Here is a 24,887-nt window from a genome sequence, read left to right as displayed (position 1 = left end):
CCTGACATTACCAGAATATGTGTACCAGTTTCATGACCTTTCCCTGAAGAATGCCATTTTTTTCATCTCTCCAGATTATCTCTGACCTACCAGTTATTTAACATTTGTGAGTTCCTTGGGAAAATTAACATCACAATGCATTAGTAGAACTATTTGAGATGTGGTAATAGGTTATTGTGCATGCTATCGATTGATGTTTTTTGAGGAGGTTTATTATGTTTTATGGATTTTCGTCCTCAGAAAACCTAAAGGCAGGTGGGAAAAAAATAAAATAAAATATGTCCAGTCAAAGTAATATTCCTTCTAAATATTAAAAGTATTTTACTTCTGGCAATTTATGAAGTTTATAGGGGGAAAAACAATCTAAAGGCATTTTCTTGCACATTTACAGTTTTGGCCAATAAAAATATTAAAATTTTATTTTTTGAGCAGGGAAAATTAATTTATTTATTTTTTCTTAATCTTGACAAAATACGACTGGCGGATCCGTAAAACAAGAAATAAAATTGGTCTGGCCTTAACTTGTATTAACTGAAAAGTTTGATTCCTTGGTACTATTTCTACCAGCAATTCCTTCAAAGCTGCATTGATTAGTGTTGAGGCGATGGGGTAGCCTAGTGGTTAAAGCGTTCACCCCTCACACTGAAGACCCGGGTTCGATTCCCCATATGGGCACAATGCTTGAAGCCAATTTTTATTGTCCCATGCCTTGATATTGCTGGAATATTGTTAAAAACGGCGTAAAGCTAAACTCACTCACTCACTCGAGTAATGTTATGATAGTGTAATTTCATCACAGATATTTTGGTAACTTGTTTCATGTGCAAGAGCTTCAATAATGGCCTTGACTTTCATTGTACTGCTCTCTGAGCCCTATCATGTTCAAAAGCATTCCGATTACTACAAGGTCAGAATGACTCCATACAGCCTATGACCTATGACCCATAACCCATAAAGCATGAATATTTAAAGCTATGTCTACATTTCTAATACATAACAATAGAACAACAATCCTGGAACAATGATCCTCGGTCAATGCCAGCAGTGGTAATTGTCACGATAACGCATTCCTTTAATTCATTCTCTAGCAGCTGTTGCCAGGAATTTGGTTGTAAATTCTTGAAAGAGGACATGGTATTCCCTGAAGTGATGTGTCACACTGTGTGTTATAGATTGTGCATATATCGACTGGCGACCTTCATCAGATGGAGGGTGACATTTCGTCAAACGGAATGTTGGGGAAACTGCTGTCGGCTTGTGCTGCCTGACATTGTTGTTACACAATGTTTATCAGTTTTTGTTGTTGAGGATTAGAGTTCATGTGATACGGCAACAGGGTCGTGTTGAATAACTTGCTAGTGTTATAAATTTGTCTGTCTGGTGCGCTGATATATACCCTTGAAAGAAAAGGTACCAGCTTGTCAGAACAAACGACTTAAAACAGTAAAATGTAGTAGAAACATAATTTGTCCTGTTTGATTTTGTGTGACTGTGTCCAGAAGTCATTAGCCTTGTCCTTACGAAGAGTGAGTGAGTTAAGATTTAACGTCGCCTCGGCAATATCTCAGCCATTAAGTTACCCTTAAGAAGAGTGAGTGAGTTAAATAACTTAAAATTTAACGTCACCTCGGCAATATTTCAGCTATATAGTGACCCTTACGAAGAGTGAGTGAGTTAAGATTTAACGTCACCTCGGCAATATTTCAGCTATATAGTGACCCTTACGAAGAAAACACCAGATTACTTGCATGTTGGTGTAATAAAGGGACATTACTCAGGTACATTTTAGTTGCTTATGTTTGTACAAATGCAAAATTCAAAATGCATATACAGTGTTTGAAAGCAAAATTTCTTGATCTGCGACCCACTGCTCTGAATCTGCACACCCCATGTTTGGGGCAGGAATGTCCCCAATAATCACTGAGTGGGAGTAGCTGGGTAGCCTAGTGGTTAAAGCGTTTGCCTGTCATAAAGACCCGGGTTCAATTCCCCACATGGGTACATTGTGTGAAGCCCATTTCTGGTGTCACAAGCCGTGATATTGCTGGAATATTGCTACAAGCAGCGTAAAACTAAACTCATTCACACTTAATCACATAAGGAATACTTTCAGTTCCTGCAGTGGGAATTGTATCAATATTATATCATTGTAAATTATGTAGCAATATTGAGTCAAATTTTTGTTTCCATTTCATCTACTGTTTAATTGTCTCACTTTGTCCATTTTTTGAAAGCATGTCTTTTAAAAGTGCATACTGGAAATGTATCTATGAGAGAAAACAAAATAAGAAATTATATAAAATATGTTTGTGGGCTTCATCAAAGTGGTAAGTATCTCCCGAGAATTCAACATCAGCACTGTGAAGACCATTGCTGGTATCCCCGGCCATGATATTGCTGGAATATTGCTAAAAGCATCATAAAATCCAACTCACTCACTCACTCAAGATCTGCATACCTGCAGGTTCTCTAAACTAAGCTGTAATACTATGATGTCAGTGAATACAGAGCAGCAGCCATATTTAATAGAATCTTTAATTAATTTAATTAAATAATATCTTTAATCATATGCTCGAGCTACTGTCAGTGTTCTTGATTTCTGGGTTTTTTTTGTATGGTATTTCGGTGAACTAAACGTGATTCTCTCAAATATATGTAAGATCATTAATAAAGATTTATGACTTTATAAGCAATTATGTGAAACTACTGTAGTTTAAAAGTTATTTTTGTTTCAGAGCATTATAATTGCATGACAATGAGTGTAACTTCAACTTATGCATTTGTTACATTTGTTATAAGTGTGTTCATTATCGCAATTTTCGTGTAAATTACTGTCATTATAAACCTCCGTCTAATACTTATTTTTTTAAATACTGAGTTGATGCAGATAAATATGTACTTTATCTTGTGCTGAGATGTTATTGTGGAGCTCCAGTTGGGAACGATAGATGCCACACTTAAATTAGGAAAGGCAGAGTAAAATTGTCAAACTCACAACTCTTTACAGGGATTTATCAATGATTCCTGAATAAACTCACCTCGCTGGCAAAGTTGAAAAAATGATTTTGTTTAAATTTTGGATTTGTAACATTTCTGAACTTTAATGGTATTTTGTCATTAACCTCAGTGCAATGGTATAACAAATCAAAAAGCCACTTTCTCTGTATTGATCCTGTTATTTACAATATACAGGTCACCTTTACAAAGCCATAATGTTATAAAAGTTATAGCACTATGAACATGAACTGGGAGTTGGTTTTATTCAAAATTGGGAATTTTTCATGAACTGGGAATTGGTTTTATTCCAAGTTGAGAAATTTTACTGAAATTTTGCCTTGTAACAGGCAGCTGAACACATCTGGATATGCCCCTCTATTATAAGTCCAACAACAGCAAAACCAAAATGGGGCATACGACATATATAATCAGTTGTATCAGATCTGTATATGGTGACAAAGCCAGGGTGATTTTTGTGTTTTGTCTGTCTGTCTGTCTGTTATTTTCCCCGGGGATATAATTTTGAGTTTTGTACGTCGGTCCGAGATGGGGACAGATTTTCTCAAAAACCTTGAAAGAGAGGGAAACCAAATTTGGTATGTCTTTTCAGGACATGAATGGCTTGAAGGTTCGAACACAGAAACCATGTTACGATTTGTTACAGAGTTATAGCCCTTGTCATGTGTGTCTTGACTTAGTGCAGGGTATCCCCAATGGGGACAGATTTTCTCAGAAACCGTTATAGATAAGGAACCAAATGTGTTTTCAGGGCGGAGTTAAAAACAGGAACCAAACAGGACCAGAACACTGTGGCAGTGGATATTGATGACCATGTCTTCTTGTTTTCTGCTTCACTCAGCACTTTTCCAGCATTTTGAGTGTATGAATACACAATGCCATTTAGAAAGTGGTGAAATGTAACATGTGATATATTTGGGATTACACTTTTTCAGTCAAGTGGCTTTAACTGCTGACTTTGTGTGCTGGCGATTAGGTGCCAGACTCTCAGGCTTTCAGTTCAAGTCCAGGGAGGGAGTGGAGCGTTGGCTCGTCACGCCGAAGACCTGGGTTCGATTCCCCACATGGGTACAATGTGTGAAGCCCATTTCTGGTGTCCCCTGCCATGATGTTGCTGGAATATTGCTAAAAGCGGTGTAAAACCAAACTCGGTCAGTCAGTCAGTCAAATCCAGGATGGGACTCAACCAAACAAAAGTACTAGAATCTTTCCTTTACTGAGAAAGTGAAATGCCAAATATATATGTTATATGTAAAAGTGGTCTGTAAATAATCAAGTCTGGACTAGACTATTAAGTGAATAACGAGTATCGATCTATGCAAGTTTGATGTGATATGCATCCAAAGATGTCTGCGAGTCTGATCGACTGATTGCTTGTCATTGTATCCAGATGATGTGGATTTGCTCACAATATTGATCAACCCGTGAAGATCCGCGGTAGAATAGGTCTTCAGCAACCCTTGCTTGCCACAAAAGGTGACTATGCTTGTCGTAAGAGGCGACTAACGGGATCGGGTGGTCAGGCTCGCTGACTTGGTTGACACATGTCATCGGTTCCCAATTGCACAGATCGATGCTCATGTTGTTGATCACTGGATTGTCTGGTCCAGACTCGATTGTTTACAGACCGCCGCCATACAGCTGGAATATTGCTGAGTGTGGCGTAAAACTAAACTCACTCCCTCACTCTACACCCTAAAATTACATGTTGTGTTGTTTTTCAAGTGGTTCACCTTGTCAACATGTGGAGTTGTGACTATTTTGTGTTTTATGTGTACAAAGTAGTTTTTAACATATTGTTTCCCATATCACGCCACGCAAAACTTGATATTATACATGTTTTGCCGCCAATGTGTGTAATCAGTTAAAATTCAGACTTCTGCATTAATTCCGTGTTCCAAGCTGGGAGTTGGTTCATCTGATACATCTCCAGAGAATCAGGGAAAAACAAATTTAATGGCGTGCAGTGAGGGAAAAATCAATTAGGACATTTTTGAAGAGTATATTCACACTTGCAATAAATGCTTACAAGATACATTTTTTGGGAAAATTTTGTCTTTTTATCAAATGCCTCTTCAAAAAATGCCAGCTCCACTTCTTTTGTAGTGAGTGAGCGGATGGGTTCGTGGGTGAAACGGTGAGTGAGTGTGTGGGTGGGTTAGTTTTACATCACCTTTAGCAATATTCCATGAATTTCACGGTGGGGGACACCAGAAATAGGCTTCACGCAATGTACCCATGTGGGGAATTGAACCTAGGTCTTTGGCGTGATGAGCGAAAGCTTTAACCACTAGGCTACTCCATCACCCCTCTTTTATAGTGAATTGTTTAGCCAGTCAGTTACCACAGAGTCAATTCTTATATATCTATTAATCTATGACTAGCGTGTTAGATCAAACCAAGACCAGATATTTGTACCAAGACACAACAGGTGGAAAAATTAATCTCAAGAAGTTTTCATGTTTGGTCGGTCTCCCACATGGAAGGAATGAAGAAGTCATAAACGTCATGTTGCTGAGCTCTCAGCGTGCTGAAAGTTTTCCTGAAATAATGTGACGGAACCAAGATAACAGAATGTTAATCAGTTGTATGTTGACATGAACCGAGCTGACCTCTACGATAACTGTAAAGTTCAGTTTCATGACCCAAGATTCTTGTGAAAGAATCAGAATGCAAACAGATTTTATGAGTGTTTCAACTGCTATCTCAGTCTTGAAGAGAAGTTTGTTGTATGTTGTTTAACACACTAAGCTTACTTAGCCAACTTTATTTCTGTGACTAAGTGTTAGTCTGTGAGTACTTTTAGCAGTTATTATAAGATTTATAAATGTCATGCTGTTATAATTTGTGGAAAACAGTGTTTGGGGGAAATTTGTAGTGAGTCTTGTAGACATTGAATATTCATTGATTTCATTTTTCTCTAGTCTCCAAGCCATTGTTTCATTAACTAAAGACCTAAGGTCTAGGTGTATGTTTTAAACATATTTTATTCATTCAAGAAAAGGATTGGGCACAAGTTAACCATCTTAGAAAAGCCCTCTCCCGTATATATACTCCTATATGTATATCTCCATAGTCCATGAATTTTTCTGGTTAAGAATAAAAATCCTTGCACAAAGTTATCGTTGAGCTAAGATGATCATAACGCCCATAATTTAAAGGGGTGTTGGGGTAGCCTGGTGGTTAAAGTGTTCACTAGTCACGCCATAGACCTGGATTCAATTCCCTACATGGGTACAATTTGTGAAGCCCATTTCTGGTGTCCCCTGCTGTGATATTGCTGGAATATTGCTATAAGTGGTGTAAACCTAAAGTCATTTACTCGCCCATACTTCATCATAGGCTTACTAACCCGTGAAGGTCCCGGTTAGAATATTGATCTTCAGTAACCCATGCTTGTCGTAAGAGCCATCTAACGGGATCGGGTGGTCAGGCTCGCTGACTTGGTTGACACATGTCATCGGTTCCCAATTGCGCAGATCGATGCTCATACTGGATTGTCCGGTCCAGACTCGATTATTTACAGTCCGCTGCCATATACAGTGGAAACCTGATAAGTAAAATGTCAAGGGACTCGCCAAAAATTGTTTACTTATCAGGTATTTTACTTATCAATCTTATAAAGCTGGACTATTGCTGATATGTATGCATATGCAATGAAAAACAGCTTGCACATTGTGCCAGCCCTTGATCTGTCAGTTAATGCCCCTCATGGGTGTGGTATGAGTTTAAGGGTGGTAAAATGGCAAGATATATGTATATGAATATGAATTTGATATATTTCCCTTTCGCTGTATTTTTCAGATATTTCTCAGCTTCGTAAGATGTTTGGGGATATACAACGCAGTATTAATCAGTCTTCCACCCGCCTGGTGCGGCAGCTTAAATGTCGAGACCGGCGGATCGCGAAACTCCATCGAAACTGTGATGTTGTCACTGCCATTCTACAGGCAGCCTCCCTGAAGAGACGTAAGTAACCATGGTGATGGGATTGCACTGTCCTGACTGTGCGCTATATAAAAGACTGAGGTTATAAAAGATTTGCAGATGGTTTATTACAGAGACAAGTTTCCATTGGGGACACACATTTGAAGCGAAAGACGGTGATCACATTCAACAAATATACACTGCTCACAAGAAGTTAAGAAACACCCAGTACTATAGGTCATCAGTCATTGAATATTATGAAGAAACTGTGTTCCTTATCTTCTTTGTGTAGTATGTAAACATATGCAAGCATGATAGCCCCAACAAATGGACATTTGGTAGTCGTGTTATTGTCATTGAAAACATGACACAAAATGAGTTTTTGTGTTCTGAGATGTTCACCCATAAACTTTATGATGTAATTAAAACTTGTGCATTATATATCATGAAAATATCAGTGTGTGCACAAACATCTTGTAATCCCATGCTGACATGTTTTTTAGATAAAAGTGATCTGCAAAAGAACCTTTCACATTCACAGCTCATCATTAGTAAAACCATCACTACTACTCTAGAAAGCTTCAAACCTCCATCTAATGCTTTAAATTAAACACTTTTATTATACCACAGTGATTGAGGATATAGATGTATGTATCCATTTCATGGTGAAAGTTTCAGATGGACAACGTGATAACCACAAAGTAACTCAATGTGTTAATAGAAGCGAGAGAACCCTTTCCACATCAATAAGAAATCCCTGCTTAAAAGCAGAGTTGATTGTACTACTTTGTTGACAGGTGTATACAGCTCACTGTCAAAATGTGATGATACCATCTGTTCATTGAAAGGTGTACGGAAAATCACTCCAAACACCCAAGAATTAAATCCAAATTAAAGCCCATGGGCTTAAGTACGGAAAAAATCCCGTATTTTAGCCCATGGGCTAAATTTCGCATGGGCCTAAATACAGGAATTCCCGGTATATGTCCTAAACATATACAATGCCCAGGAAATTGTACACCAGAATAAACTGAATGTATGGTTAAAAAAATACCAGAGCCAATAAATGCTAAATACTTTTTGAATAGTATTTTTGTGTTTCTTATACTATGTTTGCTGAGGACCAAGTGTCTCATCAGTTGAAGGTGTGGTTCTCAGTAAATATTGATGTCTATATTTAATACATATTAAAACTCATATCAAGAAATCTAGAAAAGGAGACTTTGTAACAATATTTTTGTGAAATGAGATTGTTGGAAGTCTTTGTGATTGTGTACAAAATGCCATAAATATGATATGTGACTGGATTAAATATGCATACATGTTTTGTAATATATTATCTGAAAAAAATCCCCAAATCACTCACAAATTCAAAAGCAAATCCTATTAACCCATCAACATTTGATAAGTAAAACAAAATATTGAGATGTATCCGTTCTTAAACATATTGATGTTTGTCATCAGGTGTAATTTGTTTGGAGAATGAAGTCAGCAAAATTACAAGGACAATTTCAACTCACTTATAACTCTTACAAAAGAGGTCTGTAATCCTCCAGAACCTGTGATAATACAACATAAAATCCTCTGTTGCTACTGAGACAAGGGGGACTACTCTTGTTATCTTGAGGGTAGCCATTATGCTTCCAATTCTGTATTGAACACTAGATTGAGGTGTTTACCCGATACAAATGTTATTTAATAGAGTATAATCATAAACCTGTTTTGTTCAAGGTGGAATTAGTAAATATATTTCAACAGGAGTTTGACCTTAGCTGTATTTTTCGTCAAAGTATAACACATTGTGTTTCCATGGAAACATTTCATCAGATTTTTAACACATTGTGTTCCCATGGCAACATATTCACAGTATCACATGCCAGTGATGGAGGTGTGAACATGACTGGGAATCTACCCAGAATAGAATACTGTCTTGACTGAAAAACGTGATACCGATGATTATCGATTACCCGGGAATACCAAGTTTGGGATGGAGTCTCAGCCTATACAGAACCTCATACAGACTATCTCTGTAAGAGACTCTATGATCTCCATAAACCTCCAGGAGGTGCACCTTAGGAAATATAATGTGGTTTACCCTGCATCTGTTTAGGGAGACAACTCCTTTGTAGAGTGCATGGAGGACCACTAGTAAGAAAGACAACACAAAACCTTGGCTTTAAAATTTTCATTCAAGCTAAACCTGTGGTTTCAGAAACCACTTTCAGAAAAACGGCCACCAGGCATTAGAGTAATATTCTAAGAATTATTATCATTGTTGTTAATGTTCCAAATCTCCATCTGTGAAGTGAGGTAATTTGCACAGTTTCCACTGCTGAATATGTATGATGTAAGCCACACAGCTTAGAAGTATGATCATGTGCAAAAAGGTTTCCAGGCATGTGATTTAGGCTGTGATTTGAAGGGTCCTGTTTGGGGTCAGCCAATATTGACATTGACCAATACCCATTGATATACAGATGATATACAGATGATATACAGCCTCTTTGAGACTAAAAATAGAGAACATGTTGCTTGAGCATTGGTGTTTCATTTTAAATTCTGCTTATCAGTCATTTTTATTACAAACAAAAAACATTTGTCAAACATGTGAGCATAGTTTACAGTTCATAAAATGACATGCTTGACAACTGACTTTGTATTAAAGGCTTGTGTTTGTTCGAGTGAAAAAGGGTGGTGGAGTAGCCTAGTGGTTAACACGTTCGCTTGTCACGCCGAAGACCCATGTTCGATTCCCCCCAATGGGTGCAATGTGTGAAGCCCTTTTCTGGTGTCCTCCGCCGTGGTATTGCTGGAACATTGCTAAAAGCTGGGTAAAACCATACTCACTCACTAGAGTGGAAAAGTGTTCCTCACTCATCACATTTGTTTTAAATAAGTAATAAAATGACTTTGAAAAAAAGGAAATTTAGAAAAATCTTTTGCTTGGGGGTCATAACCCATTCTGATTTTAGAGACAAACAAGAATGTTTGAACTACTGAAGGACCAATTGTTTTAAAACAAGTATGAATAGAACAAAGATGGATTGATCTTTTGAACACTCAAGTATCAGTGAAAACAGAATTGATTTATGCCCTTCGACTTCATCATTCTTTAAATACATATGTCTCAGTGTAGCAGCTGGTATTTTTACCATGTAATGATTGACAGCTGGGTCGGAAAGAACTACTGAAACATAAATGATCTGAAGTCCATACGTCAACTGTGTAACTGTCAAACTACTAAATGTAGATGTATTCCAGTGATATCCCTGGCTCCTGGCTGTCGAGACACTTGGTTGGTGATTGAACTAAGAGAGTGAGTGAGTTAAGATTTTAAGTCACATCGGCAACATTTCAGCCATGTCGTGATAACTAGACTGAGGAAAAAGCTACACAACATTACAATATTTCATTGAAATTCAGTTCAGTTGTGCAGGTATGTCTGGTTGAGATGTCTTAAGAATTATCTTCTAGAGTTACCTCTCTTTGGCATGCCAGGAACCTGTAACTGTGTTCAAATCACTGCTTTTCCCTATAATGTTCAAAAGTTTGTCAGCACGATAACCTTTCTTGTGGGTTTTACCAAAGCGGTATACTTTCAAGACCTGCCCCACTGTGTGTGATCTTGCTGCAGGAAGCTGACACGGTGTGGAATAACTTAACTAGTCAAAAATGAAGGATACAACTTTATGGATGACAACTTCTTGTTTATTGCATCTTTGCATCTTTGTTCTATTCATATATTTTTAAAACAATTGGTCCTTCAGTAGTTCAAACATTCTTGTTTGTTTCCATAATCAGAATGGATTTTTGTCATGGCAAGGATGTGTACTATGTCATGTTAAGCCATTGCTTTTCTAGATATTAATGTACGAGAGTTAGAGATTAACCAATGAGTGGCAAATCTCCAGCTAGCCATGACCTTGTTGTTTGGTTCGGTGTATCAGGATTTGGAGCGACCCCTGTATTCTCAAAACTGATAGAATATCTATTCTGAGTGATGGTTTACCCTTCATTTATAACAGTAGTGTTCCTTCTAAAATAGCATGGTTACAACACCCCAGAAAGACACACTGACAGGTTCAAGTCTGGCGACATTTGTTTTGGAAAACTAGAGATTACAAGCTTTCTAAGGATACCAAACACATCTTTCTACACCTCTAGTAGACATATTTTAGTTACAGACACCAGACCATATGGGTACAATGTGTGAAGCCCATTTCTGGTGTTCCCCGACGTGAATATTGCTGGAATAGTGCTAAAAGAGGCGTAAAACTGAACTCACTCGTTCACTGATTAGAGACACCAGATACCACTGCTCTATATGAGGAATTATTGCGTCTCAGAACTAACACCATTCATTCAATTTAAACTGTGAGGGTTAAGTAGTTTATTCTGTATATTACCACGGTTTTACACAGACTTTTAAATGAGAATCATGGTGACTCGCAATATTTATTTTGGGGAGTCATTTTCAATATTTGGGAGTCATGAAATCTTTGTGTTAATCATTCTCAGTATGTAACTGTGTATGTCACACCACCAAATGAAACTACAGCATTGTTCAATTCAAACAGCTAGGATTACTGTCTCCTCTGAGCGCTCTGGAACAATCTGACAGCTCTGTGAAAGTCAAACTTTTGCTTATCAAATTGATTTTATTGAACTGAATTTTGAGGGCCACTCATAAAACTTGCGTCAAGCTTGACTCGTATGATAATATTTTGAGAGTCGTTTACAAAATTGTTGCGTCAAATACGCAGGAATCACGCGTCATGTAAAACCCTCTATGACCCTTTGACCTGTTAAGTGGAAACAGGAAGACCAAAGCAGCCATACAAAGCAACTCGATGTACGAACCCTGTTTCTCAGATGATGTCATGTGATCAGTTTTTGATGGCACAGACTATGATGACATCATATACTGAGAGAAACAAATAAACGAACACTGGAATATTCAAGTGTTGCTTTAATATATTCCAATTTTCATCACCAGAGGAAATCTGAAAATAAATAAAGGAACACTACCATGAAGTGGTGTTCCCTTATTTGTTTCCCTCAGTATATTATATTTTTCTCCGCAGTGAAGCACTGGCATACGCTCCCAATGACCATTGAGAATCGCTAAAATTCACACGTGAAGATATCTGGAAGTTATCACCCACTATCACACTACCCTCTTGGGTAAAGTCCTACTTCAGTATTCAGATTGTGTGTACATTGCTAAAAGGTATCATGACCCTAAAAGCCTGGGTGATCATTTGATGCAATGTGTTTATTGAGTAATTTTTATTTTTGACAGTTTCATGATAATAATGAATTTTATTTTTAAACAATATCAGATATTGCTAAAGGGATTGGAAGTCCGAGTGAGAAGAGAGAGATTGATTGATGACTAGGGAATGAACTAACAGGGGAGCCATTATTCATTTTTGTGTCGCAAGGATCTATGGTTATCCGATCCGATCCGATCCAATCGAGATATCAAATGCTATATGAGATAAATGAATATACATACAGTTTTTTAATGGATATATTCCTTTTTGTACATGTGATACCACATTTTCACTGACAGCAAGGCAGCGCAATGTTGTATGTGAAGGCAGATACCATACTATACGGTCTCTGGTGAAGGATTTGGTCCAAACAGTTGTGATTATTGTCCCTCGCCACAGCGCAGAACGGGGACTATGTATTCAGCAGCGTCCGTCCGTCCGTATGTACGTCCCGATTCTTGTTAACGCGATATCTCATGAACTGTTGTACCCAATGTCTTCAAATTTTGGGTCAGCCTACATTGGGGGATTACACAGACACCAGTCGATTTGCGTGACCTTGACCTTATTTTCAAGGTCACCACGACACTTTGACCACTTTTCCAACTCTTGTTCACGCGATATCTCATGAACTGGTGTACCCAATGTCTTCAAATTTGGTGACAGCCTACATTAGGGGATTATGCAGACACCAGTCGACACCTTGAGCTCGATTTTCAAGGTGACACTGACCTTTTCAAACTGTTCCAAGGTCACCTGTTGTATCCAGTGTCTTCAAATTTGGTGACCACTTTTCAAACTCTTGTTAGCGTGATATCTCATGAACTGTTGTACCCAATATCTTGAAATTTGGTGACAGCCTACATTAGGGGATTATGCAGACACCAGTCGATTTGGGTAACCTTGACCTTATTTTCAAGGTCACCACGACACTGACCGCTTTTCAAACTGTTAACATGATATCTCATGGACTGTTGTATCCAGTGTCTTCAAATTTGGTGACAGCCTACATTGGGGGATTACGCAGACACCAGTTTATTTGGGTGACCTTGACCTTATCTTCAAGGTCACCATGACACTTTGCACTCTTTTAACTCTTGTTAACGCGATATTTCATGGACTGTTGTACCCAATGTCTTCAAATTTAGTGACAGCATACATTGGAGTATTACACAGACACCAGTTTATTTTGGTGACCTTGACCTTATCTTCAAGGTCACCACGATACTTTGACCACTTTTCAAACTCTTACTAACACGGCATCTTATGGACTGTTGTACCCAATGTCTTCAAATTTGGTGACAGCATACATTGGGGTATTATGCAGACACCAGTTGATTTTGGGTGACCTTGACCTTATCTTCAAGGTCACCACGACACTTTTCACACTTTTAACTCTTGTTAACGCGATATTTCATGAAATGTTGTACCCAATGTCTTCAAATTTGGTGACAGCATACATTGGAGTATTACGCAGACACCAGTTTATTTGGGTGACCTTGACCTTATCTTCAAGGTCACCACGATACTTTGACCGCTTTTTAAAGCGGATATCTCATAAACCATTGCACCCAATGTTTCAAGTATGTTGACAGCCTACATTGGGTGATTATGCAGACACCAGTCATTTCAGGCATCTTGTATGTGACCCCAAAATAAAAAGTAGTAAATATAGATATTCCATTCTTTAGCGGCGGGGGACATTGCCATATCAGTGGCAAACACTTGTTAGTTTTGCATGTGGACCTGGTTCAAAGCCGTGAGACCCGTGAAGATCCGGGGTAGAATAGGTCTTCAGAAACCCATTCTTGTCATAAAAGGCGACTATGCTTGTCGTAAAAGGCGACTAACGGGATCGGGTGGTCAGGCTCGCTGACTTGGTTGACACATGTCATCGGTTCCCAATTGCGCAGATCGATGCTCATGCTGTTGATCACTGGATTGTCTGGTCCAGACTTGATTATTTACAGACCGCTGCCATATAGCTGGAATATTGCTGAGTGCGACGTAAAACTAAACTCACTCACTCACTCACTCAAGGCCGTGACTTATATTGTATTGAGGACCATATCCAACCTTTAACCAGAGTCCCATTCAACATACATGCTGAACTGTTGTTGACCTGACATGCACTTGCACAGATACTGGAGCATCATTGTTTATTTTCTTCATGAGTCCGAAGCGGACGGTGGGGTAGCCTAGTGGTTAAAGCGTTCGCTCGTCACGTTGAAGACCTGGTTTCGATTCCCCACATGGATACTATGTGCGAAGCCCATTTCCGGTGTCCACGTGATGTTGCTGGAATATTGCTAAAAGCGGCGTAAAACCTCACTCACTCACTATGAGTCCAAAAGAGTTACGAGAGCTTTTATCTATGTGATCATATGCATTTAGAATGACATCCTCAAATAGTATGTATATGTTATAGTGCCTCTTCTCTGAAAATATGGGAGTACGGAAGGTGGCGGGTTCAATCCCCGGCCGCGTCATACCAAAAGACGTTAAAATGTGGTACTTGTTGGTGCCTGCCTGGCGCTTGGCATTTACGGGTACAACAAGAACTGGTCGGCTCGGAGTCAGTATAATGTGTCTGAGTGGTGTATTCATGTTTCACTGCGGCATGGTATCTCAGTGGGCTAGCACTATAAAACCAGCTTCAGTCTGGGCTAATACAAGCAGCCGCACATCCACATACACAAGCATGCACATTGTCATATGAGCGAAATATTCTCAAGCACGATGTTAAACCCAATTTCACCTCACCTCACCTCTGAAAATATGCTGAAGATGAATCAGTAATTACATAAACATGTCTATCTATTGCAGGACAGTCAAAGTATTGGCAGGCAAACATGAGTTAAAACTATTGAAGTTCTTCTGTTTAATGTTCAGACAACTGGACTCATCATCAGTGAGTGAGTCAGTGAATGGGATGAATTTTACGCCGCTTATAGCAATATTCCAGCAATATTCCAGCATGGGACACCAGAAATAGGCTTCACACATTTACCCATGTGGGGAATTGAACCCAGGTCATCAGCATTTTAGGCTACCCCATCGCCTCTCATTCATGATTAAGGCATGTGACCAGTTGCAACTACCATATGTCTGTCTTTGTTTGAAGTCAGGAAATAATGGTTCCCTGAACAGAAACCATTTGTAAAGTGCCTGGTATTACTGGTGTAACACTGTGAGTGAGTGAGTGAGAGTTGGGTTTTACGCCGCTTTTAGCAATATTCCAGCAATATCAGGGTGTGGAGAGACCATGATTACTTTACTAGGTAGAAAATAGTATCTGCATACATGTAGTGCAATCATTATCAATGACTGTAAAACAGTTTAGCTCCCAATATGTCATATTATGCTCCCAATAAGATCAAGTTTCCATTTAAAATGTGGATTTGAGGATAAAAGCACAAAAGTTGGTCATCATTTTCAAGAACATTTCTGAAATGTTCAGACATGGAGCCACACGATTTTAATGTTTTTGGGGTCATTTTTATTGTTTTTAAAAAACGTTTTACAATGAACATTTCGGTAACAATCGTACAAACACGATTTACAAATTATATAAACATTATAATCTATGACATGAAGACCAAAACTTGTAAAAGGCTCTGATATTGCAGAACAGTTGTCATGTAGTAATGTCTAAGTTCATTCTTGAAAACATGAAAAGGGGGCACACTGCTTTTGTGAGTGAGTGAGTTTAGTTTTATGCCGCTTTTAGCAATATTCCAGCAATATCACGGCGGGGGACACCAGAAATGGGCTTCACACATTGTTCCCATGTGGGGAATCGAACCCGGGTCTTCGGCGTGGCGAGCGAACGCTTTAACCACTAGGCTACCCCACCGCCCCCACAGCTTTTGAATCTGCTTCTGAATCTGCACACGTATTTTTGTTGTTGTCCGTGTGCGCATGTGCAGTAGACAAAAAATACCGTACTATTTTCAGTGTTTCCTCTGACATAGTCAGCATAGCCAATCATTACAAACCATTAATTTCATAATTAATGATTTACAGGTACAGGAAAAGAGAAAAAATACTTAATTTACATTAATATATAACATCCCCAAAACATAAATACTCCCGCCATCCAAAATGGCACGTATCAGACAGTTATTCGAGCTCCATGGCAAAAGATAAGTATGTTCTGGTTTCATCTGATCAATACTGACTGAAAATGCACATAATATTTGGCAAAACAACCATAGGACAATAATTCACAGAAGTTAAAGTTTTGGATAGTTTTTAACTATATTTTACTCTTTATTTCAACAAAAACAAAACTGAAACTGAAGCATGGTAACACATTACTGGAATCAGAGACGAATACACAAAAACGTGAACATCAACAGTGCCGGAAAGTATAGTCACCATGACTACTCCACAAATCTGATCGTCTCACAGTTTATAAACAATTGATGTTCTGATTGAATGAGCCACTAGAGCCGACCACACCAGTATCATGTGCAGCCATCCCTCAGACTTATAACATCTACCAGTCTCCTCCTCTTGCAGCCAATCAAACATTGTATTATTAGCATCTGATTTCTCTGCCATTCCTGACAGTATATGCCTCAATTCTTCACTTTGAACAGGATAAGGTCCAGCCTGAACTTGGCATCTAACATAGTCCAAAAGATGTTCAATGAGGTTTATATCAAGGCTCCTTGCGGGCCATGGTAACGTTTCGATGGAATTGTTCTCTAAAAAGGGTGATGACAGCACAAGATGGCCCAGCGTTGTCATCCATGAATATCTGACAATTGGCAAAGTTAACAAAATATGGCACCATGGCTGTATCCAGTACTTCCTTTCGAAAAACGTTCACTTTTGTGTTTACCAGGTACTGTAATGACATCCAACTTGCAGACACATGAAATGCAACCCAGCACCATCACTGATGGGTTCAGCTGCATAGATCATCTGATGATACAACGTTTCTATACGTTACAATTGCCGTGGGCAACGTGCAGAAGAAAGCGACTTTCATGAGACCAATGAACCCTACGCCATCTCCAGTTGCAGTTCTTGGAGTTTGTACCACACCAGATGTTTCTGCCTGTTCCTATCTGTGAGGAAGGAAGTCTGATCGGACGATGTACCCTCAGACGTTGCAGGCTTCTTCTGATGGTAATGATGGAGAGTCTGAGAGACTCCCAGACTCCCCATTGCAGTTCTTCAGCATGGTGTATCATACTGATGTCTTGCCAGATGAATTTGGACCCGATCATCATGGTCATTGATGTTCCTGTCTGCCAGGACCTGGATTACACTTTGCTTCCCTGGTGGCCACGTGGTTCCTCATAGGCCACAAGGTTCCTCTTAAGTGGACTTAAGTCATTTCAGGAAATTGTTGCACTCATACAGCAATTTTGAAATATATACTCCACTTTGCTCGGGACCATCACATCATGTGAAAATGCGACCCAAAGGAAAAGAGCAGTTTGAGATCTTTACAAAGGATAGTTTGTAAACAGAACAAAGCTGAGTAACAGTATGTGTTTTTTATGTATTATTTTAACTTTGATTAATGAAAACAAAGCAGTAAAAAGGGAAACAATGAAGAGTGACGTAGAACTCTTAGGCTTAAAAAAATGTTGTGGTTCCAATTACCCGACCGACCCTTGAATTCTGGTGCCGACCCTATTTGTTTTAAGTGGTATGAATAAAATAAGCTTTCAGATACCATTGTTTTTTCCCGACACCGACAAACATTCTGATAGAGAAAGTCGACATGAAGGCTGCAAGCTTGATTAAATAAACAATTACACATTGATAAATGTGTTATTAGTTTGAACTTTATGTCTAAAAAAAATATGTAAAAATAAAAATTCCTTCCTACTACCCTAAATTTTAAAGAGGTGTAATCGGAACCACAACATTTTTTTTATTTGGCCTTATCAGAGTGCACATTAAGCATCAGTCACGTGGGGAAATTGAAATGATCCTGATCAGCATGAAAAGCAGACACTATCCCTATCCGAAAATGGATGCTTTTGCACTGGTTGGCACATATAGAAACATGTGTTACAGCAATATCAGAAGTGCCAACTGTTACCACTTACTGATGGAGCTGTCACTGTTCAACAGCTGAAACCTGGGACTGTCAAAACATTTGATGAAAATGTCTTACTTGTCCCTTGCAGTCATCAAGGAACCGATATTCACGTCATACTTCATGTTGGTCATGCTGCAAAACATTGCAATGAAAAGATTGTTACAAACAGTAGCTGCAGATGTTGTAGTGCATGCAGTACATTCAAAACAAGCAACATTCCAGCTATATGGTGGCGGTCTGTAAATAATCAAGTCTGGACCAGACAATCCAGTGATCAACAGCATGAGCATCGATCTACGCAACTGGGATACGATGACCTGTGTCAACCAAGTCAGCGAGCCTGACCACCCGATCCTGTTAGTCGCCTTTTACAACAAGCATAGTCGCCTTTTATGACAAGAATGGGTTGGTGAAGACATATTCTACCCCGGATCTTCATGGGTCTCACGGCCTTGAACCAGGTCCACATGCAAAACTAATAATCACAACTGTTTGGACCAAATCCTTCACCAGAGACCGTATAATATGGTACCTGCCTTCATATACAACATGACACTGCCTTGCTGTCAGTGAAAATGTGGTATCACATGTACAAAAAGAAATATATCCATAAAAATCTCTATGTATATTCATTCATCTCATATAGCACTTGATATCTGGATCGGATCGGATCGGATAACCATAGATCCTTGCAACACATAAGTTAATAATGGCTCCCCTGTTAGTTCGTTCCCTAGTCATCAATCAACCTCTCTCTTCTCACTCGGACTTCCAATCCCTTTAGCAATATCTGATATTGTTTATTGCATGGGTTACTGAAGGCTCATTCTAACCCGGACCTTCACGGGTCAGATTTGTATCTGCCAGTGCTTCAAAATGCTTTACGGTTTTCTGTGAAAGGAGAATATCAACAAATTTTATTCATATTCACAAACACATTTTCATACAGAACATCCAACTTGATTATGAAAGCTATAGAAGACATTATTCCTGTTACATGCATTAAAAAAAGTTTTATGCAAAAGGATTTGTGAGTGAGTGTATTACAATACGAAAATGCCAACTTTTACTTTGGCGATTAATCTACGTTTGTTAAATTTCTAAAATTACAGAATATCATTTCTTTGTAATTTAAACACTCCCAATATTAAGAAAATCCTTCCCCTCATGAGAATCATGAGGTGCCAAATCTTAAACCACAAATTTTTTTAAATTGATATTTTTTATTTAAACATATTTTCAGATTATATCCATCATAATGATGACATTTGCTCTGCAGCATGTTATGAATATTGTGCTAAAGACTCTTGTTAAAATTATGACAATTGCCCAGTGAACATCGTCAGTATCATTGCTTATCGGTGTGCATTAGGTTTTCATAATAACAAGGGTAACAGGTTAGTATTAGACGACATTGGAAGTGGAAACTTGTGAGAATCATGAAGAAATAATGTCTTTAAGATTATAAACCTAGTCACTCATTCTTTTAAGTGAATGATGGGTACTACTGGCTAGGCAGAACATGCTTATTTTCCAAACACCTGCTGAACCACAATTACATAATTTTCACAGCTATTTTTCTTCTTTACACTACAGTCTGTTTGACTTCGTTTGAGACCGATGAATTGCTCATTAACACAATACCTAATAATTGCAACAAAACCAAATTTTGCACAGTCACATGAAGTTGGCAGACCAACTCTGATGACTTGTCTCATAATTTTTGGACACCTGAATACAAAAGTTGTTTAACAAACCATAATTATTTTGTTGTCACTTCTCACTATTTTTATGAGGGGGGTACCACCTGCTGGTAGAACAGCCAGGTGTGTGCGTTGCATGTGTGAAATTGAAATTTCACTACACTTTCAGTACACATCAGAGTTGATCTGTCGATTTCATGTCACTGAGCAAAATATGGTTTTGTTGCAGTTGTTAGATTTTGTGTTACGGAGCAATTCATCAGTATCAAATGAAATCAAACAGACTGTAAATGGAATTTGTGTCTGAGGCAAGTCAAGATTGGGTATTCTCTTGTGCAGACATTCTATATTTCTAAAACGACCGACCATGGTTAGGATCTGTACTTATCTGCAACAACTTCAAACTGGTGACATTTTTGTTGACTTGACAACCAATAATAAATTATTGGTTGCGTGCATGCGTGCATGCGTGCGTGCATGCGTGTGCACGCGTATGCCCCTCTTCCTTTCTCTCTCCTCTTCTTTCTGAAAAGATAACAATACTTTAATGAACATCCTTGTCTGTGCTGTTCAAACACTGACAGCCATGGTTATAATTGACTGGAACATGTATGCAGTGGAAGGTATACTGGCCTAATATCTAGCCTTGCAAATGCAAATGAAGGGCAGATAAGTATGTTTTGAATGAGTGAATGGTTTTATGATGCTTTTATCAATATTCCAGCTATGTTATGGAAGGGGACACCTGAAATGGGCTTCACACAGTTTGCTCACTTTGGGAATCGAACCAGGGCCTTTGGTGTGATGAGCAGACGCTGTAACCATTAGGCTGCCCCATCGCCCCAGCATGTGTGAAATACAGCTGATAGGAGAGCAGCGCTGTAGAAAGGTGTGCACCACTGAGCACGTTTGTGTTAGACGTTACTCCTGCTTGAGACACAGGTCCCCTAGGTCACTTACCATCGAATCCATCACATTGCCTTGTTTGACCATGGAGGTTGCATCAGATTGGTCTTCACTTGGAGTCCTCACTAGCAGAATAACTGTTTAACAAGTCATGACCTAGCTCCAAGTATCTGTCTGACCTGATCACCAGATATCAGCCCAACCAAAGTCCCCGATCTGAAAATCTTGGTCCTCTTGTTGTCCCACACTTTAGGTCCAGTACTAGGTTTGGGGGTTGATCATTTCAGGTGGCAGGACCCACCCTCTGGAATCAACTTCCACTTGAGTTAAGGACAGTTAACAACCTGAAGATTTTCAAATCTAAACTGGAGGCATAACTTTTTAAGAAAACATACAGTGTCTCTTCATTCTCAATTTTTCGAAGAGCGCTACTGAGCAGTACTATTGGACTGGAACTAGCGCTATATAAATCTTTTGATGATGATGATGATGATGATGATGATAATGATGATGACCAGCTTCATGTGGTACTTAATGAAAAGGGTATGGTGGAGTAGCCAAAGAACCGGGTTCGATTCCCCACCTGGGTACAATGTGTGACGCCCATTTGTGGTGTCCCCTATCATATTATTGTTATTATATGGGTATGTATATAGCGCCATAGTCCTGTTCCATCTACATGCATGCTAAAAGCGCTTTGTTTTCCCTCGATCTTTGGATGTCAATCTCAATGGCACATCATATTTCAATCTCAACTCCTTGGGGACCATACAAGTTAATGTGGCTTTCCCATCCTTACGAGGTACCCATTCACAGTCCAAGTTTTACTGCACGTTGCTGTACCCGCAACTAGGTGTTTGCACATATTCATGTGGCCACCATCTGGTCATATAATAACGGATTCGTGGGTTCTTGTAAGTGCACAGGGTTGTGTACTGTACACTAGGGGTTGTGACAACACTGAAAGAGTCTGCACGCAAAGCTGACTCTGAGGTCAAACTCCCTATTGCTGCAATATTTCTACAAACTGTGTAAAATAAACTCACTCGCTGACTCACTCACTCTTATTGAAAAGACTGCTTACTGAAACACAGAGTTTGGTAATGAATAGAGCCATTCATATTTTATTTCACTCTGCTCTGTTTTCTATTTATTTTGTGCAATATACTGTTAAAAAAAAGTAAAGGAACACCCAATTCTTTTGTATCTCTATAGTCATGACGTGATGAGATCCCTAATTTCTTATGAGTGGTATGATTAAATCTAAGCCACAGAGGTCATGCATAAAGCACAGGCTATCCTAAATAAGCAAAGTATATTTTAAGTTCTCTGAACATCTGGTATTCCATTGACGTCATAAAGATCATAAACATGTTACGCTGAACGATAATCAAATAGGAATCAATATCTAGAAATAGCTGGGACACATTAAATCAAAATAGGATCTTATCACAGGCAAACAATATCGGGATATTTGGAGCATGAAACCCAGTTTTATATATTGATTGTTTTTCATATTATAGCATCCTGCAATTTGTAAAGTGGACGAAATACGAAAAAAGTTGTTTCATAAACAGTTACCCAGTTTGAATTACACAAAACAATTCCGAGCAAAAAATTTACAATGTATGTCTAGAGGGTGTTTATTGTTATTTTTGCAATACAAGTATCATATACAGCATCAAACATTGTTTCTGCAAGATCCAATATCACTCGGGGAGAATAATGAGATTCTGGAGGCTTTGTTCTCTGTATATGATTGAACATACATTGTTATGAACTGACGTAGGTACAGACAGAGAATATATCGCAGCTCCAACAATGTCCAGGTTGAAGGGTGAGTCGCCTTGTTTTTTGCATTTTTAACTGTTTTGTAATGTATTGTGAACCCTTCTGTATATAAACATATGGAACCTTTGTCAATACTAAGACTGAAAATACAGTGATTGAGTTGGTTGATGTTTGTAGGAAATGAGACTTGTCTGTCGGTGTACAACTTGATTCCTTGTATTGTTTCTGTCCATTTGCTGTTATTCATACACAGTAGGACTGTTATTTTAACATGAAGGGCGGTAGGATAGCCTAGTGGTTGAAGTGTTTGCTTCTCATGTCAAGACTTGGTTTTGATTCCTACATGCATACAAACTGTAGGGCTGCGCAATATAACTGGTTTACCAGTATTTACCGGTTCAGACATGAAAATGATAAGTATTGCAAGGCGCTGATTGAAAACCGGTATTTTGACATGCATTCGGAAAACCTCGTAACACTCGGAAATCTTGCGTTAATTGTAAAATGGCGACCCCTATCAATTAATGACTAGTGATATCTTATATAGTATGACCAGAAAATATTGAGAATTTTAGGAATATGTTTAATTGGATTTCTAGTATAAACAACCTTGACCAGCTATCAAGTGCTTGGTTTCATTCAAGAGAGACAACTCCGTTAATCCTTTTCATTAGTTTGTGAAGAGTTATCCCCCTTTGTTTACTTGCTAGCAGACGACATTTTCAGTGATCCTCAGTATGGATGATTAAGAGAAGAGGAAGTTGATTTTAGAATTGAGTTCAAGTAGAACAGGCATCCCTTTGTCCACTGTTTATCGCGTTTTGAAATATATTGCAAATGGATATGGCATTGAGCATCAGGGAGGCGCAGGGAGGCCCAGAAAATTGACTGTCGGTGACAGGAGGCGGCTTGGTATTCTTGTGTCTAAAAACAAATGAAGGAGTTTAGAAAACTTAATGCTGGATATGATTGATAGATGAACTGTGGCTGTCTGTAAGGAGACAATTAGAACTGAGCTGCATGCAATGGGGTTGGCAGAAAAGTGGAGGAATTCCATCACCGATCATGAAACCTGAACAAAAGGAGCGAAGGTTGAACTAGTGCTTACAGCATAGAATTTTAACTGGGACAATGTGATTTTCTTAGATAAGAAGTTCTGTGTGGCTGTTTCCTAATACACTGAAATTCTGGACCAAACAAACTGAAGAACCTTTGTATCAGCGCCCAAAGTACAGTCCGAAATTTTATGTGTGGGGTGGCATATCTGTGTTAGGGGCAACGCCCCTCTATGTATTTGAAGGGAATATGAACAGTGAGCGGTACACAGATATTCTCGAGGGACATTTACTTCCATCTGCTCACGTGTTCTATGGAAATTTTTGGATTTTCCAGCAGGACAACGACCCAAAACATCGTTCAAAGCATTCACAGGCCTGGTTTCGGACCCAAAATATGACATTATTAGATTGGCCAAGCTATAGCCCTGACCTAAATGCAATAGAAAATGTTTGGGGACTTATGAAGGAAAGTGTCAATAGAAAAATCTGACAAATATTGCTTAAATGAAAGAAGAGGTGGTCCGATATTGGGACAGCATGGACCACGGCTTTCTTTGATCAGTAGTATGCCCCGCCGCATTGAAGCCTGCATTGCTGCCCATGGTGACTTGACAAAATACTAATTTATAACTGTTCACCTGTCTTTGAATCTGGAGTTATGTTCTGCTAATATTCACATTTAATACGTGAGTAATGAGTGAAAAAAATAAAAAATTTACAATCTTTAAATTCTCAATAATTTCTGGTTGTACTGTATGTCCTGACCAGGTCAAGTTGCTGTCTAAAATCTCTGGGCTATGTTTGAGAGTGGAGAAACTAGTTCCAATTAGTCACCACTGTGTTGATGTTAAATTGGTCTTTTCCTTGGTTCATTTGTGCCACATATTATTTACATGTTTATTTTTGTCATGATTAAAGGTTTATATTAAAGCTTTATCAAGCATAGTGATTTTGTTGTGTTTTTGCTTTATAAATCAAGCATTAACTCGATTATAAGGAGGTTTTTTCGTTAAAAAAATTCTTGCAATATATTGCAATACATACCGCAATTTATGCTTTCACATCGCAATATATCGCAATATGAAATTTATCTTCAATACCCACCCCTAACAAACTGTTAAACTCATTTCTCATGGCACCAAAG

The 24,887-nt window shown here is 38.6% G+C and overlaps 1 protein-coding gene across 1 annotated transcript in view; it reads left to right on the top strand.

Moving 5' to 3' along the window:
• LOC124291092 (TBC1 domain family member 30-like) overlaps positions 1–24,887 on the top strand; it is a 131,466-nt gene that overhangs the window by 35,968 nt on the left and 70,611 nt on the right. The window contains 1 exon segment of the mRNA XM_046727994.1: positions 6,820–6,984. Within this exon segment, the coding sequence (XP_046583950.1) occupies positions 6,820–6,984 (165 nt within the window).

The sequence above is a fragment of the Haliotis rubra genome, unplaced genomic scaffold (assembly GCF_003918875.1).
Source record: "Haliotis rubra isolate DU_JTF1 unplaced genomic scaffold, ASM391887v1 Scf481, whole genome shotgun sequence".
NCBI lineage: Eukaryota > Metazoa > Mollusca > Gastropoda > Lepetellida > Haliotidae > Haliotis > Haliotis rubra.
The sequence above is the reverse complement of the archived record's forward strand: the minus strand, read 5'-3'. Positions and strand labels throughout refer to the sequence as shown.